This window comes from Cygnus atratus, chromosome 3 (assembly GCF_013377495.2).
Source record: "Cygnus atratus isolate AKBS03 ecotype Queensland, Australia chromosome 3, CAtr_DNAZoo_HiC_assembly, whole genome shotgun sequence".
Lineage (NCBI taxonomy): Eukaryota > Metazoa > Chordata > Aves > Anseriformes > Anatidae > Cygnus > Cygnus atratus.
Genome location: NC_066364.1, coordinates 118,155,863 through 118,175,648, shown reverse-complemented (window position 1 = coordinate 118,175,648; position 19,786 = coordinate 118,155,863). Strand labels below are relative to the sequence as shown.

Here is a 19,786-nt window from a genome sequence, read left to right as displayed (position 1 = left end):
GGGGGGAATGCTGGATCAAACACAGGAGTCTCGTACTCTGTTTTTGGTTCTGCTGCTAGTTTGTTAAGGTAAACTGAGAAAAAATAATTTGTCATCAAGGAAAAAATTAGTGCCAAAGATAACTTCAGATGAACACTTGGAATTAAGGGGATATCATTGGACTGACTTCCTTTGGCAGGCTCTTTACTTAACATTCTTGAATTAGAGCAACAGAAATACTGAATGTTATCAGATGAGCCAGAAATGCAACTCTGAGGCTTTGCCTATGAAAATAACATATCCAGTCTCCATGATGATTACTATGCTTCAGAAGCACAGGGCATTTACTTACTAGTGATAAATAATGTTCTGTATACATGAATATATACATGAATACCAGGGAGAAAGGAACTACCACTGTATAATACAGCTTGCCCTGATTATAGTCACTGAAGTACTATTTTTTATGATTATACTGTTAAGGGCCACAAAAATGAAAAAGATGAACCATGGGGTCACATTTTGCCCTCTGTTTGCATGGGTATCCCACTGCCATGCTTGAAAGCCAAATTATGAACAAGGAATAGAATATATTTTTATGGAAGAAAACAAAACAGTGGACAAAACATTTGTTACTTCAGCAAGTATAAGAGTAAACTATTTATATAAAATAATAAATGAAACAGTCTTAGTTTACAGTAGTGCTTGTGGGTCTGGTTCCTGAATGCATACAATTAACATTGCTAATACCCTGAGAATTTTGGCACAGCGTGCAGTGTATGTACACTCAGATGAAAAGTCTTCATTGCTATAGTTTCAGAGCCTGGCTAGACTATGACTGAAAGTAAGCTAGCAGGGTCTGTGTAGGACTGCTGCCACAGAGATCAGAAGAGCACAAGATGTTCAGATGTTTGGTTCCTACTGCTTGAGAAGTATCCCTCATACAACTCTAATTGACATAAAACAGTGTATTGTTCTGCATTATAGTCTGATGTAAACAACAGCTCACACGATGATTATTTTTTCCTGTTCCATTCAGTATTAACTTAGTGGAAAATACATAGTTTTGCCAATCTTTACAGGTTATCTACACTATGTCCGACTATGTTGCCTACTTTTTTCAAAGCACTGCCTCTCCTGGACACGTTTGATACAATATAAAATGTTTGACCAAAGTTGCTTACTTGCGTTAAGGTTTTTTTTTTTTTTTTTTTTTAAACCATCTACGGACAACAGAATTAATTGTACTCATTAGCCTGAAATGGATGGAATAGGTTGCAACAAACTTCAGGTTCTGTTACCTTGAACAATAACATGATGCATGTATTTTATTTAGAGACTTTTAGGAGGTGTGTGTGTGTCCAATTTTATGGCGCACCAATACATTTCTAGTAAGTTCAAGTTATAGGCTGTTATTTTCTAGGCATTAGGTTTGTTATCACATACACTCTGGTTATACTGAAAGGAAAACATAGGGCAGTTTGCTTACCTTGGCACACATTGTGCTCACTTTGCTCATACCCAGCTGCACACTGAATTTGATGAGTCGGATTTGGAGGGGCACGGTGAGGATCAGCTGGAGTCCGTCGAATGACATTGTTTCGACCACTAGTGGATTCAGCTGCTGCTTCTTCTCGCTCATTTACAATAATTTGGGCTGTTCTGGGTAGACAGAGGTATCCTCCATAGTGGTTAACACATTTCATCCCACCTTTACATGCATCTGGGACTATTTCACATTCATCAATATCTGTGGTTAGCAACAACACAAGTCATGCTTTTAACAGTTGAATCCTCTGCAACAGCCATTAATACAAGTAACACAATGAGACATGCAAGCACACTCCCTTGTCTAAACCAGGGATGTGAGAATACTGAAATAATTCCAACAGCAAGTTTTTGTTTGATAATGATTTACTGTACCTTTGCACCGTTGCCTAACAGGATCCCATTCATAGCCATCTGTGCATTGCTATAGATAAAAACAGGAGAAAAAAAAAACAACAGTAAAATACTATGCTAGTCAGGATTCTTTATTTTGGAAAAATAAGCATATTTCAGTGATCTCAAAGTTTTACGTTAGGATAAATGCAATGTTTCTATACTTTGGAAAGCTAGAAAAATGGCTATTAGTACAGCATTGCTGTGTAGGAAGAATGAAAAGCACGTACAGATAGAGCTTCTATTCTCAGCAAGTTCCTAAGGTATTGTTTGCCGAGTAGGTAGACTTTAGTGGGGATGGGGAACAAAGCAAAAAAAGCATCTGCCATTGGTTACTGGCTGACTATAATGTATTTTTTTTTTTTTTTTAAACTTTGTTCTTGTTCACTGCTTTCCAAGAGGTGAACATCTTTCATTCTTTCATTCCAGGGGTTTGCCAGAGGGACTAGTGGACCTCTGTCCCACCGTACTTCTTCCTCTCTCCCATCAGCACAGTAGCAATGGGAAAAGATCCCATGACAGCTGGAAATTCATTCACATGCTTTCTAACCATGTGACTCCAGGAACTGCAGTCTAGGAAGAACAATTTATATTGCAAGACATACAATAAATGGTTAGAGTTTATAACAGCAGGACTACTTATATAAATAAAACTTGACAGAATTCAAACAAGACTATGCTCAGCAACTATTCATATCATCGTAGACTGGTAACTTCAGGAAGAATTTTAAATATTCTGCCCGGCAATTGAGGCAAATATCTTCATTATCCCTCTGCCCAAAAGCATTAAAATGTCTACAGTTTTAATCACAGGTTATAATTAGAGAAACTGATTAGTTAAGTACCACAATGCTGCCAACTACAGCAGACATTTAAAATATCAGTGAATCAACTGAGCTGTACTATGTGGGTGCATATGCATCCTGCACTGCTTAGGATATTATTTTAATGGCCCCACAGAAAGAAAAGAATTGAGTCAATTAATGTAATTAGCCACAGTTAAGCAAGCTAAATCTTGTTGCAACTCCTCTGCTGTGGAGAACTGTTTAAGTAACAAGTTTGACCTTCTGGTGCTGAGATCCACTTGTTCCATTTACAATGCTCAAGTTATTTTGAGAAACTTGTTACAAACAGACACTAACTCAGCAATAGGATTGAAAATATGTTCTTCATTCGCAGGTGACACCAGTGATCTGCCAGATGTAGCAGCGAGTTGGAAGAAAAAGCCTCCAATGTTACAAAGGGGTAAGTGGACAGCAAATTGTATTACAATTCTCAATCTCTAAAGGAATGACTACATGCTGAGTTGACAACACCAAAGTTACTGTAGCTATGAAAACGCAAACCCAAAGGGAAACAGCTAATTCATGCATCTACTGAATCACCCAATTCTTATTAATGCACAACAGAAGTTCTGTCTATTTAATAGTAAGGAGCCAAGTCCAACTATTACTGTAGCTGAAGGAAGTTTTACAATAGAAAAGGATTTGGCCCTAAATGAATACAATGTACGTATGAGAAACGGTAGCATCCTACGGGTAACATGTCCAAAAGCTAAGTTTCATTGTTAAGTTTACATGATTAGAAGACTGATCACTGAAGCACCTGAATGCTCTTTGAAAACATATTATAGGAACCCAAATCACACAGGCATGCTAGAAATCTTCTGTTGTTATAAAAAGAAGTGTGCAGACATCAGAAAAGCCCTATTAAAAAAAAATTGTAATAAGCCCTGAAAAGGAGGGGGTTGGAATCCCTATTTAGTCTAGATTTTCAAAATGTACTTAGTTCTTCAGTTTCTGCTTCTGTATAGGGACTTAAAAATATTTCAGAAGCCTCTAAATAGAAGTACTCCCAACCTTCAGAAGTCTATTGCCTCCAAAGCCTAGTATTAGAAGTATTTTATGACTGACTTCCTGATGTTCACTTGAGGCTTCTTTGAGCCCAGTCTTCTATGATAAGGTCCAACTCCGCAATATTTACTTGCCTGAGCCATCCCACTGACTTCAGTGGGATTACTTGTATAAGACACAATCTCAGCCTTTGGCTGTGGTTCTCTAACTTTTTGCATGTGTGCAGAATTTTCTGCTTGTGTGGCATTGCGCTGATGTCTGTACACATATTCAGAGGTCCACCCATATGAAGCAAGTTGCAGGGATTACAGCTGTAATCAGATGTGAAAACGTGGGTTTTTCACCAGCCCAAGCCGATGTAATTGCCACTCCTTCTATGACACGCATTATGTAAGCCAAGAAGCGAGAACAAGCAGATTAAAACCAAAAACTTACAAGAAGGCCTATAAATCTCTTATCCTATCACCTGGTTGCAAGCAGAACCTATTTCCAGTTTTCTTGTAGAATTTCATTAAGCTGTGCAAAACCACTGCTCAAAACCAGCTCAAACTAACATTTGTGTGAGCACTCCAGGACTTAGATGCTTCATTAAGAGCACTGAATTTTGATGTACTTGCATGTTGTTAAAAACAGCTTGAAATATCCAAAGGAAAACACTGAAGAATGTTTGACCTAATTATCTGTCAAGTTCCATGTATTTCAAATGAAGGTCCTAGGGACCTTTTCTTTAGGAAACGGGATTAAAAAAAAAAAAAATTAAGCTTCATAATTTTATTCAGTTCATCAAACTCAGTCCATAGCTAGCTTTTCAGAACAGAGAGACGCAGCCCATTCTGCTCAATCTTGTAAACTTCAACTTTCACTGTTTCAGTGTAGGAGCAGCTTATTTTACAGTTAACATTCAGACTCAAAGAACTTTGTATTGCATGCTATACATTGGCAAGATTTTTTTTTTAAAGGGTCATTTAGAAAAGAACTCCTGCAAAGCAATAATTATCCCCAACTCCATTAAACCTTACCGTGTATGTTATGGTTTCCTCAGTTTCCTGCGAATGCACCGTAATAAGGATGAGCGCAGCCAAGAACATAGCTGTCAACATCATGAACCTTGAAAGAAAGAAAAACAAGTCAGCCACGAGTCCTTTCAGCGCCGCGCTGCCAGCAGACCCGGGACAGGTCCCTCGCTACCTGGCCGCCGCGGCAGGCAGCAACCCGGTCGTGCCAGGGGGCAGGGGGCAGCTCGGCGGCGCGGGCAGCCCGCTGCGCTTCGCCCGGCTGAAAAGGAGCCGGGTATGGCAAAGCAGCCGGCTTTAAAGCCCCGCAACGCCCTCGCCATCCCGCGCCGGGGTGCCGCGGTGAGGTTCCGGGAGAACGCCCGCGGGGCCCCGAGGAGGCAGCGGCGGCGCCGGGCTCCGCGCCGGGCACCTGCCGGGCTCGGGGCTGCCCTGCCCTGCCCTGCCCTGCCCTGCCGAGCCGAACCGCCTCACCGCCGGGGAACAGCACCGGCAGCAACCCCCGGGCCGGGCGCGGAGCCGGCCCGGGAGCCCGCTCCTACCTGCGGCGGGGCCGGCGGCTGCTCCCGGCGGCGTTACCGCGGCGGCTCGGCCCCGTCCGTCCGCTGGCTCCGCTGCGCTGCCGGCGCCCGCTCCCCCCCGCGGGCCTTCGGATAAATAGAAACGGGCCCGGCTCCTGCCGGAGCCCCGGGCGCCCCCTACCGGCCCCGCGGCGGCCGGAGCCCTGCTGCGGGGCGGGGCGGACTAGGCGCACGGCCCTCCGCCGCTTCCCGTCGACCGCCGGCGGGGGTGCCCCGAGGCGGGGCAGGTGCGGAGCCCCGCTGCCATCTTGGGTGCGGGATAGACGGCAGAGGGGCGGGGCGCTGCTCTGGGGAACCGAGGCACTTCACGCCGGGCACGGTCCCAGCCCGTTCTCTCAAGCAGCCCGGCCACCGACTTTCTACAACGCCGTAGCAGCCCTCGCGTGGGAGGTCGCTGCTATGTGCGTGCCTCGGGCTTCGACGCCTGGTGCTTGCTGAGGGCGTGAGGCGACAAATGGCCGGCCCCATGCTGAGGAGAAGCAGGGTGCAGGTGAAGGATCTACCTCACAATTCCCGAGCAAATGGGGAGCAAGATGTGCGTTTTCTTAGAGTTAAGCCCAGCATGGAGCAGAGGCCACGCACGGAAGGAGCTTTCCTGGGTGGTTGTGAGGAGCTCGGGCCGGAGCGGGCCCCGCTGGGTGCTGATAAGAGCTGCTCCAGCAACAGAAGCTGCCAGCACTCACTCTGAATTTGGTAAATAAAATACACAAGGAGTCCCCTTACTGAAGGACTGCCAGAGTGGCAGCTCCAGTGAAAGCAGTTGGAGATTTTAATGGAGGTGGGAAGGTTGCTCTGGAAACCAGTTTACACAGAGGAAGCTTTGGAAGAGTTTTCAGTGTGGGCTTATAACCCAAAGGAGTCAAAGGGTAGAAGGTAAATGCAAAAATCTGTCAAAGCCTGAGAAGGTCTGCCTAAGAGCATACTGGTTCTTCAGTTATTTCTGAGTATGATCACTTGTATGTGTAGAATACATCTGTATTGTTACAACTGCATATAAAATCAAAATGTTTCTATGAATCTTCTCGTCTGGGGAGAGGATGAGCTAACACCCATGGGGCTGATGGTAGTCACGTTGTGCAGATGAATAACCCTCAAACATTAATGACATTGGTTGGCTTTAGGTTGACTACATTTTTAGGACATTTTGCATGTACTTTTGTATGCTGGTGTATTTAACAAGCTATGTTTTGACACCTACTCTCCTGCTCAAAGAAATGCTCCCTTTATTCCGCCTGAAGTCTGTGTAACATTTTTTAGCAATACAGGTTCAAAGTGTTAGATTGGCTCCAAGTTAATGACTCCTATTAGTGTAAACTACACTCATATTTATGACATGCCTCCAATTATATTGTGAAAATTTGCTGTTTCATGTTAATAGAAAGCAGTACAGATATTCCTAATACTCAAAATAGTGATATCAATTGCTTGTCTCTGCTGGCAACAATGGTTATTTTTGAATGTACTGTCAAAATATCTGCCATGCCGAGAGACCTGAATTTAACTTGTTGGCTTCTGGATTAAGTCAGCCTTTAAAAATGTTTTGTCTTAATCTGTCACCTAGGGAGACATTGCCTGTGTTGCACTCTAGGACAAACGAAGCAGAGAACAACAGAAACATCATTTTGGAGCATGTATGAGCACTGGCTGAGCATAGATCCTGCACTTGGCTTCAGACAGTGTTACACATTTGCTGAAATATCATACTCTGCCAAGGATTGTTCATTGTCCTTTAAATGGAGGTGGTAGACTCAGCTTGTGATTTTGTAGTTCAGATATTTCCTACTGAGGCAAGTGGAAATTTGCCTGATGAAGGGTAACATGATTTAGACCCTTGGAAATGTTGAGGAATGTGTGAGGTATCTGGGTGAGAATAGCTTCCTTACATATCTGCATGTCCGAAGATGTCTTTTAAGAAGTGGTCAACCCACCCGTTGTGTCTTGCAGACCATGCGGCATGGCATTGCTGAGGCCAGCCCCTTGCAGCAGTCACTGGTGGTGCTTCTGATTGGAGCAGCCCTGTGAGGCTGGCCCCTAATTGCTGCCTCTTGGCTCCTTCTGTAAATGGTGCACTCTATTCCGTATAGCTTTAGCGAACTCTTTGTCACATCTCAGTTTTTGCTTCCTTTAAAAACTGCACTTTTCGTACATTCTTGTTGTGTTTATGACTAAATGCTCACATTTTTTTTTCTTCCTGGCAGGACTTGTTGCCACCCCCTCTTGTCCTCAGAAACCCAAAGACAGGTAGGCTGAAGGAAGACTGTGTGTGGTCAAAATGTCACTGCAGTCCAGCTAATTCTGGCTGCTGGAACTGTCCCTGGGGGCAATAGACAGCTGGACATAATTTAGAGCAGGCTTAGATTGATACTAGAGGCTAGCCTGAAAATAAGGAAAACAAAATTGCAGTTTAATCTCTTCTACTCCCAGATCTGACCCCCTTTTCCTGTTTCAAGCATAGCTCACTAGAAAGAAAATCAAGCACAGCGAATTTAAGCAATTTGTATTTGTCAACTCAGGGGACTATCAGTGTCAATTTAAGATGATTTCTTTTCCTGAGTATGTCATATCAAGTGATACTGGAGTTGTCTAAACTAAGAGCTGGAATGGTGGAGATGTTATTTTCATGTTGGACGGACTCGTAGGAATTTTAGAATATAAATTATTTTGATAACATGGCAGGCTGCCTTTCTGCCACACTTCCTGCAAATGTCAAAATTTTTTCCACGTTTCGACTTGGAAATGACATAGTGTTGGTGAAGGATAAATTGTGAACAATTATATGTCTGACTTCATTGCTGATTAAATATGACAAATGTTGAACTTTTATTTGAGGTAAGATTTTATGAGTTGATTTATCTTCAAGGGAACTATCGTGAACACATTGCGTATGGCATAAGGTGTTACTTTAATATAAACTTAATTTGAAAGAACTGTGTTAGCAAATTACTCTTTAAAAGAAAGCTAACAGAACCTTTCTCTAACAAAAACATATCTCATATTACTTTCTGATCATAGATGTTGAAATTACAAAAATAAGGAGCAAAATGTCGGTAGCAGAGGACAGAGGACAGAATCTCTTCCTCAGCCTCTCATTAAAATTAAATATGTTTTTGCTATTATTTCTTCACTGATTCGTATTACAGTATCACTTAGGTGAAAGATGGTCAAAACATATAATTAGAGAAAACTCCTTCCTCATAAATCTTGCAGTTTGGAGAGGAAAAAAACCACTGAAGCTGGATTAGAAAATCTAGTAGCCTGGAATTTAGGCCTTTATTTTGCTGAGGTTATCTCATCTGTGGCAGATATTGCATGGTCTTTGTTGTGTCAAGGCCTTTGGCTAGTTTAGACTAATGTGTGATTTCATTTATAGATGTCTACAAATTCTCTGAGGATATTAAAATTTAATATTGTTGCCATATATTTTTTTTAACTTTTACTGAAAATCAAGTGTGCAGTTTGTACGCGGTTTATAAGGCATGCAATTCACTTTTCTTCTGCACTTTAAAGGGATGTGATCGTATATTTCGTATGCTTCTGCAAACTCCAGCAGAAGTGTGAATGGGAGAGGGTGATGTTGTGTTCTCATCAAAGTCATTTGATAGTAAAAGAAGACGTGAGTGTGGGAGAGCGGGTGAGTGAGAACGGAGTCCCTGCAGGAACCTGTTCATCTTTTTCATTGGTCCAGCTGTGCAGCCACACCAAACTAGAAAATTAAGGGCTTGAGAAGTGCGATACAGCTGAAAGTAACACATGAAATGAGGTGTGATAGTGTGGGAGAAGGACGAGTGCATTTTACTTTCTGTGTCTGGTTCACCACCTCCTGTGTCTTACAAAATTAGTGTTTTTCATGCCTGTCAACCAATCCTGTTGCTTCTTACGTGTGGAGCTAATTTCAGGCTTCTCTTTGCAAACCGAGGTACTGTGGCTTACAGGTGCTTTCTCAGCATTTTCAGGGCACAACTTTGCAGCTCACCTTAACAAAAGTTAACTCGGAATTGTACAATGTCTATTTTTACGGACTGATTTACATAATGTGGTAAGAATTTCAGGTGTCACAAATCCAGGCCTTAACTTGCACCATTAATGCTGAGAAGATTTTATTTTGCTAAGCAGTTTTATCTGGAATTTGAACAGTCTTCCCACCTTTTGCATGTATGGGTATTTCTAACTCATTCAGTCGCATTCCTCTGTGTAGCAACTCTTTTCCATTGCTGTACCGAACAGCGATTTCTCTTCTCTTTTCTTCTCTTCTTTTTTTCATATCAGATAAGAGCAGCAGCACTGGGAAACAAGTATTGATGTAGGTATGTGGCTTTTGTAACACTGGAGCCATCACTCCTTTCCTTTTTCTGGAGAACAGGCTTTGCTGCATGCAGGAGTTCAAGTCTGATGCTGGACTAGATTTCAGCTAGTTTGGATAAAGTGAGGGCTGCCTAGAAGCTTTTCACAGAACTATAATCCATCTGAGGAACAAACAGCCTTCTTGATATTCAAAATATTAGCTGGAATATATACTATTCTTCTGATTAAACTATGCCAGTGCAGTTCCTTGTTCTGGCTAAGAGGCAAAACAGAAATGCCAGAATTCAGATCCAGTATTACCCAGAATATGTTGGAGTCGGTTTCATATCTAGCTTTGGCTTCTCGTGAAGCTTTGTGCAAGTCATTTAATCTATTTCTTGGTATACTCTTGGTCTGTAAAATGGAGAAAATATGTGATGCTTGTGCAGGGAAATGGGGGGAATACATTCACTTACGTATCGAGGATTTCCAAAGACATTTAACCAATTTAGATACCCAGATCCCTTTCAAAGTCAGTGGAATCTGGATGCTTGTCCTGTGAGGCTGATCTCAGGCAGCTGTGACAAGGCCTACTGTGGCACCTTGCCACTGCCTCGAAATGCGCATGTTTCAGAGAGAAAGATGAGTGTGGATGAGTAAAAACTCTCTTGCATCTCAGTTCCCTCTGTGTACGAAGTGCAGTTTGCCTTCCCCTGAGGGTAGGTGGCTCTTTTTGTCCTGTGCTGTTGTCTACATTTGTGAAAGGTAAGTGTGAATTGCCTGGAATCAAATATACATGTGTGACTAGCACAGCTTTCTAACAGGCATGTCAGCTTCAGCAGACTGGATGTGTAAGCTGTTACTATGCCCTAGTTTTAATTTTGCAGTCAGTATTTCTTTATAGCATTTAGCAGCAGGTTTTCAGAAGGTATTTTGAGTGCTTCTGAGGCTTATGCCCTCAGTTAAGAGGACAGAGTGTACTCCTGATTTCAGAATGCGCTTACACCTTCAAGGCAGACATCCGTATAGGGAGCCCTTTTTGAAAACCTTAACCTAGTGTTTCCTGCAAAACCTCTTGGTTTAAGAATGGAGTGTGACAGTGTCGTGGGTTTTCAGCCCAACAAAAATGAGGCGTCTCAGAAATGCTGCAGTGGAGGGGGACCTCAGAGGAACAGATTTGTGGACAGACCTCTTGCTAGTGACTGTTCTGCTTTTTAGAATCCATAAGCATCAGGATCAGCAGACATTTAAAAAAGTAATTTGGTTTCATAAGTATCTTCTGAACTCTGAGTTTGCTTTTCTTTTTCTCTTTTGAGAAAAAGTTATTAATACTAGAACAGGAGCAACATTTCTTATTAATTCTGTGGGAGGTGAACTTGGCAGGCAACCTGCCCAGTTGACCTGTTAATCATTCTGCAGAGACTCAACTTTTCTGGTGAATATCTGCACGATAATGCTAAGGAATATATGTCAGAGCATTTTATTTCCTTTGAATGTTAAATTTACATAGTGCTAGTCTGTGTGCTGCCACATGGAAAGCAGAAGAAAAATAACAGTAGGGATTTTCCTTTCTGTGAGATTATAAAGGGTTATCCTCTCACCCTTTTTTGCAGATACATGCGGTTGGAAGGCATCAAAATTCTGGAAGAGGCTGGAAGATGATACAACCGAAAGCTGACACAGAAGAGTCTGTATCCCTGCATGCTCCCAAACTGTTCTCGGTGGGAGTTTCACCACATCAGGGAAGAGCTCAGCTCTGGGAGGGAGATGGAGGGAGCACCGCTGCTCTGAGTCCTTGAGGTATCCCTTTTAAGTGGCTGCAGAACAATACAGAGCATTTCCTCTGGGTAATAAACCAACACATAACTTGCAATATATACTCATTTTAAATTATATGTAACTTGGGGATTCTTTTTATTAATCGGTTCAAGTTCTCTTTCCCTGCAAGCCCAAAGCCCCGAGAAATTAGTTCCTGCTCATTCACGATTTACTGTGCTTTAGGGGCTATTAAAATTTGGAAGACTGCTAACACCAAAAGTGATAAAGGCCCCAAATAAACCGCTCGATACAAAGAAAAACAAATACCCTTCTCCGCCCCCATCCAGAGCAGCCTAGGGTTGTTCAGTTAATGTGCTTATGTCACTCAAGAAACCTCAGCACTCTGTTTTGCCAACAATAGGCTCAGTGTGTACGGGGCTGTGGGCCTCCTTGGCACCACAGCTGCAGGTCATAAATACAGTTCTGCAGATTAAAATATTAAAGTGCCCCTCTTTGGAGGTTGCAGAACAGTGCCTGGGGTATTGCCCCCTGCCTCCGAGGCAGCCCAGCCGCTGCAGGGCTGTCAGGTGACCGCATGGAGCACACTCAAAGAGGTTCCCACATGTGGATTTGCTCTTCTCAGAAATGACATTCCTGCCATTTCCTGTGTTAGCCAGCGAGTGTTTTGTACGCCCAAGTTCCATTTCCTGCAGAAGGCTCCTTAAAGGTGGTTAAAGTGGTTCACTGAATGTGAAATCAGCGTGCCTAAGATGAAGTATAGGTACATGCTTTAAGGGAAGCACTAGTTGCTTTGTGCAGAACAAGTTACAGCTGGAGCCCCAACCTGTCCTCCTGTCTATACGTGCATTTGTAAAATAGTAACAAAGAAAAAGGGGCATTTGGAAAAAATTACTTGCATCAGCGGAAAGGAGAGGGGGAAGGAATATACTTAACGTGGGTCCTACTCAATGCCTTGCTAGTACTTCCAGACTCCTTATTTATTACCTTTTGTCCCATTTTACGTAGAGAGGTTTTGCTTTCCAGCTCTCTTACGCTTGGAAAAAAATGTGCCTCTCACTGTAATGTTTGACAGCACTTTAAACAGTGAACTGTGGTTGCAGAAATTTTCACTTCTAGAATCAGTGATTAGAATGTGTCAGAATTTTAGGCCTTGGTCCTTTATGCTCATGTTCATCAATCATTTTTCAAATGTGTATCTTTAAGAGAGAACAGGCTTTTACCACGTAAATTCATCCTCTGCAAACAAACAAACAAACAAACAAAACACTGGAGCAAGAAAAGCATAATTGATTGAGCCTGCCTGTGCTTTTCTCAAATCTAAGGAGAGCTTTTGGTTCATCATTTTGTCAGCAAATTGTGGCTAAGTTATTAATTATCTGTCTCAGTTATTAAGTATCTGGAATTTATAAATCTTTCAGGAAGGCATTTAATATACAAGTCTTTGAATGTTGCTGGAACTCCTGACTGGTGTCTTTAAGTAAGCTGTGGATGCTAAGAAACATGTCATCCTAATGATGAGGGAATTAAGCCTGTTAGAGTAGATTGCTTGATTGTAAAATAGCTTCTTTGGCACTTGTTGCCTGAGGAACAAGGGTCAGATTCTTTCCTTGTGCTTGAGACTTATTGAAACTTGTGTGGTCTGACTGCAGTGGGTTTATGGAGCCTGTTACAGTTCTGTCAGTAACTGTGCAGAATGGCTTTTGGGCACAGGTTGAATAGTTGCTGCTACCTGGTAAATTCCTTGCTGCTTTAAAGCGGAGGGTGCAAAACCAGTGGAGGGGACTTTAGCCTTCAGATTGTGGCACTGCAGTTTATTAAGGAGGACATCTGCCTATTCTTCACTAAAATGTAAGACTGTTTTCAGGAAACTGTAGTAGTTATTGAACTTAGCACTAATTCAGAATCAGATCTCACCCTTTGTGGCATTAGAATGTAACTGGTGCGTGTGCATTTATAGCACAAAATCAATGAAAACTGAGGGGTTTCAGAGTAACTGGCAGTGTACCAACAGTCACTGTCCAAGTACTTGAGACTACTCTGCCACTGTGTCCTAATCTCTTCTACAGGGACATATCTTATTATAAAGAAGGCAGTTCTTTGTCTTTAATATCATCTGCTCATTTAGAAGGTCTGCGGAGATAGCAGTTCTGACTTTTTCAATACTGGCTTTGTGAGGACATCTAAATTTCGTGAGTAGAACTATATGAAACTGAAAAGTTTTGTAACAACAAGAAAAAAAATCCTGTGAATGAGAGAAAACTTTCTAATGGTACCTGTAAGGAGAAGACTGTAAAAAATGGAACGTGTATGTACAGGTCATGTAACTCTGAAGTTGAATATAGCTGTTACTTAACAGCTCTTCTTCCTATAACTGCAGTTTGTCCTTTCTTTCTTGCCTTCCACCAAAGATTTTTCTTTCTTCTGCTTTAATTAGCAGGAAAATTTAGAAGAGGAGATATATATATATATATGTATATATATATATATATTTCTCTGAAGGTAGATGGTTTTGCAACATTCCCTTAAAGCTAGTAATGATTGAAAGTTAACAGTGACATAACATTCATTTTAGAACAAGTGTGTATAAAAAATGTGTATTACTTTGGGTGGGATTACTCCAGATTCTTGACAAGCTTCATCCAATTAACTTCAGTTTGCATCTCCAACACGGCTGTTATTATTTATTAAAAGCCTTCTATTATGCAGGAAATGTAGCTGTGATGTAGGCCTGAAGTCCAGCTGGCTTCTGATGTTTAAAAGTTGGCCCCTGTCAGAAGGGTTTTAATTGCTAAAACACACTTCATTTGTTGTGTCAGGCACACTGAGCATAGGTAGGCAAAGTGGTAAGGATAATTTTTTTATTTCCAGAACCAGAACAAATAATTACTTGGGGCAGATTAACAGTTTCTCATTTTTAGGAGATACTTTGTAGTGTGCGTTTTATAAAGGAGCTATTAAAATAGTTCTTTGGAGTCAGAAGACCTTCCTTCGCTGCACTGCTGCCTTTTCAGACTGATTCCCTAGTGTCAGGCAAGGAATATCAGGCAGACGTGGAAGAAAGTAGGATAGATTTATTTGCAGTAACGTCTATTAGGGAAAAGCTCCTTCATTTTCCAGGAGAAAAAGAAAATCAAACACATACTTCCTTCATAAAAAAAGTTGCTTGTTTGTTTGCTTGCTTGCTTTTGTTTGTTTGGTTGGTTGATTTTTGCTATCTTGGGACCTGAATGAAATCTTTATTCCCAGCTGGCAATATGTTACACAGCATACCTTTTGTAATGGAATGTGTAAGGGATTAATAATGTTGTGAGTTTATTAACAGCAGTAATGAATTATTTTACAACTCTTAGGGATTCTCAGTAATTTCACTAACTTGAATTTAGAAGTATCTGAACAGTGTAAATGAATTATAAGACAATACTAAATAGAGATGTTTGCTCACAAGTTAACTTGTAGCTCTTAAACTATCAGTTGTTTACTGGTTTGGACCAATGAAGTGCTAAAAGCTAAATACTGTGAAATGTTAAACTTTGATGAAAGATATGAGGAAAGAAACTGTTTCTTTTGCCAACACTGTGGTCAACAGCAGTGCCCTGACCTGATTACTTAAGCTGATGTTTTTCCTAAATCTGTCATGAATCAGTAATTATCAAGTTTTGCAATACTCAATGATTCTCTTGTGAATAGCAAAAAGATTTGTTATTGTAGGTTGGTATTTTCTAAAAGAAGTGTTCAACTCTTGCATCTGCAAGCTCTATACAGTATGTTTTGCTTTTTTGCCTGGAGAGCTGTGGAATGCCACAACAAATCTCCTGAAGAGTTTCACGAAAAGTGAGGAAAATTCAATGTGGCCTAATCTGCAAGTGACCCCTCTGGTGTCTTTTAAAATGAACTTTCATGTCAGTGTGTTTTTCCATTCATGGTTGGAAGATAGCCAGTTCAAGTACTCAGTTGTAGGGCTTGACTTGTAGGGCTTGTAATAGGAAAAGGAACTTGTACAACGTATTATTGTTAGCAGGGCGTTCTCATCATATTTTAATATGGTACTTCCAGAGAAATTCCCCTTTTCTGTCGCACCAAGTGCTGTGCAGCAGTGTGAGGTGTGTTGTGGAAGGGATCAGAGGAGGGATTCAGTCCCTGAATGAGGCTGGAAATTCAATCCATGCTTCCCTTGAGTGTGGTGGCATAACTCTTAACAGCTGGCTTTGAAGCCCCAGTAATCCTTGCAGCTCATGGCTGAGTTTTCTGAGGAATAAAGGACCAAAATTAGGGGAACTTCTCAGTTAACAGGAACAAGAGATGCGGTAACATGATATGTTGTTTGTTGAGTCATTTGAAAAGGATGGGATGGCAAAACCTCTGTGGGGCTTATTGAAAGGACGCTTTTGGTTTATGTCCATGCAGATCTGTGGTTAGAGCCCCGTGGAAATCAGACGTCACCTCAAGCTGCGTGTGGAGCTGCTGCCATCCCCTGAAGCCTGTATAAGGAGTGCAGCTGAGGATGAGGTAAGTGGGACTGCGCTCCTCTTGTGGGAGAGCTCCTGTGGTCTGACTGACAGCAGTCACTTGTTGGCTCAGGCTAGATGAGCCTTAAAGAGGAGAACGTACAAGCAGGCAAATATACAGGCAAATCTTAAATGTCTTAAATGTTGGTTTGAGGGCATGGTCTGACACTGGTGGAGATTTATACAGATGACAGGGCACTTGATAGCAGTAAAAAGAAAAAGAAAAAAAAAAGAGGAAACTTGAACCAGCCAGTTCTTTGCTGGTGAAAATTGCTTAACATAGATTTGTGGTTTTAAGTAAATGTGCACATTAAAAGAATGCTGACCTTTAAAAACATGGTTTTCAATAAATTGTTATTGTTGCTTTTAAAGCATATGGACTTACAAGCAGCAGAAAATACCATAAGCCTATGAGATAGGGAATGCACCATGGAAACAAACTGAACCCTGGCAAAATAAAGAGATCTTTCCTGAATGGTGCTCTCCATTAAGAAGTCAACTCAGCATAGTTCCTTCAGAAATCTGTGTATAAGGGTACTACGTACTTCCTAAATTGCACTGCGTGATAAACTGGCGATTCAAATGGCAACCACTGTGTTTTGCTTTAAAACAAAGAAGATTTTTATAAGATTCTTGAGCCAAAGTTATATGTTGTGCATCCATTGCTTAGGAATGCAACAAAATTAATTCTTTGAGCTAATGAAAAAGATCAAGAAATGTACAGCTGCCCTCTAGTGGTAAAATAGCAGCATGAGGTGTGTTTGTCTCTTCACAGTGGTGGAGAAGCCGAATGTTTACTGGAAGGTGAACAAAAATGTGCAAATATTTTTAAAGGAATTCTGTAGTCACAGTTCAAATGTCAGACCAGCAGTGGAGAAGATGGAACATTAGACAATAGAGCACAGGCATTGTGTTCTCTGGGGAGGAGGTCTTCCACAATTCTCACTCTATAGGATGTACAGAAGAGCTCCACAAACTTTATATCCAGAGCTTGTTCCAAAAATTCCCAATGTGTTAAAGAAGTTTGGATTTGTATATTTGCTTCAGCTCATTTTAGGAAGAGAGATCTTCTCTGAAACTGGGATATAGCTTCATACTTGAACTTTCCCTTGTTTGGAATTGTTGAAATTGATGGCTTTGTCCTAGTTATTCTCTGCTAGATGAAACAACTCTTTCCTGAATGCTGCATTGATCCTCTTCACCTCTAGTTTGCACAGAATTCTGCTCTGGTTCATGAAGTGAAGAAAAACGAGCCAAAATTTTGAATCCTCTGAACAGACTTACCTTAAAAACAAAGGCAATGCCTTTTTGGGGAGTGCCAGCATATTCTAACATAATATATGCAATTAAACTCATTTTCCTCTTGTTTAAAATGGGCTAATAACTAACACTCCCCCATTTAAGTCAATTTACTTATTTAAAATTACATGAAAGAGAAAAGAATCAGAGAAAGTTATGTAAGTGTTGTAGCAAGCTGTTATGTACAAATGTTATGTCCTTTGTGAGGCTTCATTTGGTGCTTTGTCAAAGAAATTAACTTGCCCTCTGTGGATACAGTTATTTGGGAAAGTGTTTGAATTTCTGTAATCACTGCAAAGGTAGCTTTCCATGTGATGTTAGAAACAACTAGACTGGTTAACAAAGATTAAACTTTTCTGTCCTGGTGTTGTATTTTCTGAAGCTGCTGCTGTGTGATCGTCTTCTCTGCTAAATGTGATTTCTATTGCAATTCGGTTAAACAGAAAATTGAGCAGGATGAATTCAGGAAAAACATCTCAACCTGTCAAGATCAGGAATCCTAAATCCAATTATTTGTCTTAAGGTTCAGGTCCTGAATAACAGACTGTTTCAGGTTCACAGAGACTACAGCGCAAGAAGATTTGGCAGTGGCTCCATTGCTCCAGTGTATTTTCTGAGATGACTGTGTGTGTGTGTGTATGTGTAAGATACGGAGGAGAAGGTCAGGAAAGGCTCTTGTGCAGAAGTTTCTTTGTATGTATTAATATCAGTGTGGATAAAAGAAGAAGTAAAGAGAATATTGATTGCAAACAGTTTCAATCAATGTTTACTGCCTGTGCAGAGTCTTCGAAAGATTAAAACGAGAGGGGAGACTTATGCCCAGGGAAGCCAATGTAATAAGCAGAGTCTAAAGAGTGTTGATGAATCAGGTTTTCCTTTATCCACGCTTATCGGGTACATCTCCCTCCTATTCATGTTTCTTACAACCTCTTTTGTTTTCCTCTTAATGAATCCAATGCTTCTTAGAAGGCAAAAATCAATTTCTCTGGATGCAGAAGTCCTGGAATTATGGACAGACCTCTGAACACACGTACATGCTGAAAAACGTGCACACATGCATATACACATAGAACACATGCTGCTGTTTAGGGCCTTTCCGGTAGCATCTGCTATATTTCTCTGCACGGGTTCTGTAGAGGCTTCTCTGTGCCACGCTATGTAAAGCAGGTTTGGAGAAACTGAAGGAACAGGTAGCTCGGTGGGGCCACTCCTTCTGACATGATATGATCCAGAATTAGTAAAGGTGATGGTGCTTCAGGTTGTCTGTGGGATTAGCAGCTAGACGGAGTCCCTTGTAACGTGAGTGTGGTGTACCTGCATAACTGGGGAGTCAGTGGTTGGTGCTGGAGGACCATAAAGATCTCTCTCCAGACAATCCTGGTCTTGTCTAAATTGCTGTAAATGAGGCAGTCTTCTCTTCCTGGGGGGACTGATGTGGGCAAATCTCTGTGATTGTTCCCCCCAAAAGAATGTTCTCTTGTTTTTAATGTAAGAGTGGACATCTTGGCTCAGAATTAGCTCCAGAGGTCAGAGTGTTCTTTGATCTGTCCTGAATCTGAACGAAGAGGCTGGCTGTATCTAACACTGATTTTTGATGTGGAGACATGCAGATGCTCCACTGAAGTGGCTTAGTGATTTCATAGAGACTTTAAGGTAGGCATGGGATAGAAACTCCCAGGGATAACTAAGTCCAGTTAGACTCTGTGGTGTGGTCAGAGAGTAGAATATCTGTTAAGTCATTGGCAGTAATATTCATATACATGTCATATTCTTAAAATAACATCATGAGTCTTCAAAATTTATCAGACCCCTGTGCTTAGGAGATAGGCCCAACCACCTGACAGCTGATGCTAGTATGTATGCTTCCTTAGAAACAACACCAATGTAAACAGTGTGATGATGATTTGATAGTGTTCTGTTACCTCTGGCCCTTTGTTTGGGATATTTTGTTTCCCATTTGCAGTGCAACATATCCAGAGGTAGGTCCTGTTTTCCTTGCTTTTCCCATCTGTCTCATCACTTATGCACACTTCTCTCCCCAGGGATCAGTGTTCCCCCATGCTACCGTGGTTCAGTGCCCCTCATTGGATGATAGGTAAGGATTTAGTCTGCGGTATCTCAAACAAAAAGAAAACAGGTACCAGAGGAGCAAACAACTGCTTTGTGCTCGGGAACGTCCTCACCTTTCATCAAGCCTTCCAGAACTATGCTGAGGGTGGACCCCAAAGTGCTTCCTTGCTCCTCTGGTGCCTGTTTTCTTTTGTGTGAGATACTTGATACAGATTATATTTTCACCAGACTACCTGTGGAGGTCAGTTTGCATGAGAACATTTACAATATCCTTCAGGCATATGGTAGAAGCTGCAGCCATTGAGATCTCTAGGGAAGTTTATATTCTTCAGTAGGTACACGGCCAAGAATATAACTTAGATTCCCAGCAAAGACACATTCTTGTTCTGGCATTCAGCAGGGAGTATAACCTCTGCAGTGGTCCTCCCTGTAGTTCCAACAGTGAAAAAACTGTAACCATCACGAACTGCGATTTGTTTTCTGAA

At 41.5% G+C, this 19,786-nt stretch overlaps 2 protein-coding genes across 4 annotated transcripts in view; one reads left to right on the top strand and one right to left on the bottom strand.

Annotated features, from left to right (window-relative positions):
* The window catches only part of EFEMP1 (EGF containing fibulin extracellular matrix protein 1), a 48,468-nt gene extending 42,990 nt beyond the window's left edge, over positions 1–5,478 (bottom strand). Inside the window, exons 1-4 of one of the 3 annotated variants that reach the window (XM_050709443.1) lie at positions 5,329–5,478; positions 4,793–4,880; positions 1,903–1,951; positions 1,469–1,729 (exon numbers count right to left, since the gene is read on the bottom strand). In XM_050709443.1, coding sequence (XP_050565400.1) covers positions 1,469–1,729; positions 1,903–1,951; positions 4,793–4,876 — 394 coding nt within the window. In that variant the 5' untranslated portion in view covers positions 4,877–4,880; positions 5,329–5,478. Of the gene's footprint in view, positions 1–1,468; positions 1,730–1,902; positions 1,952–4,792; positions 4,881–4,961; positions 5,156–5,328 lie in introns of those variants that run through there. The other 2 variants (XM_035565441.2, XM_035565442.2) reach the window with 2 other exon arrangements.
* Positions 4,984–19,786, top strand: part of CCDC85A (coiled-coil domain containing 85A) — a 182,408-nt gene continuing 167,605 nt past the window's right edge. Inside the window, exons 1-4 of the mRNA XM_035565443.2 lie at positions 4,984–5,063; positions 7,566–7,608; positions 11,262–11,448; positions 15,832–15,933. The gene's annotated coding sequence lies outside the window, so the exon portion shown is untranslated. The remainder of the gene's footprint in view (positions 5,064–7,565; positions 7,609–11,261; positions 11,449–15,831; positions 15,934–19,786) is intronic.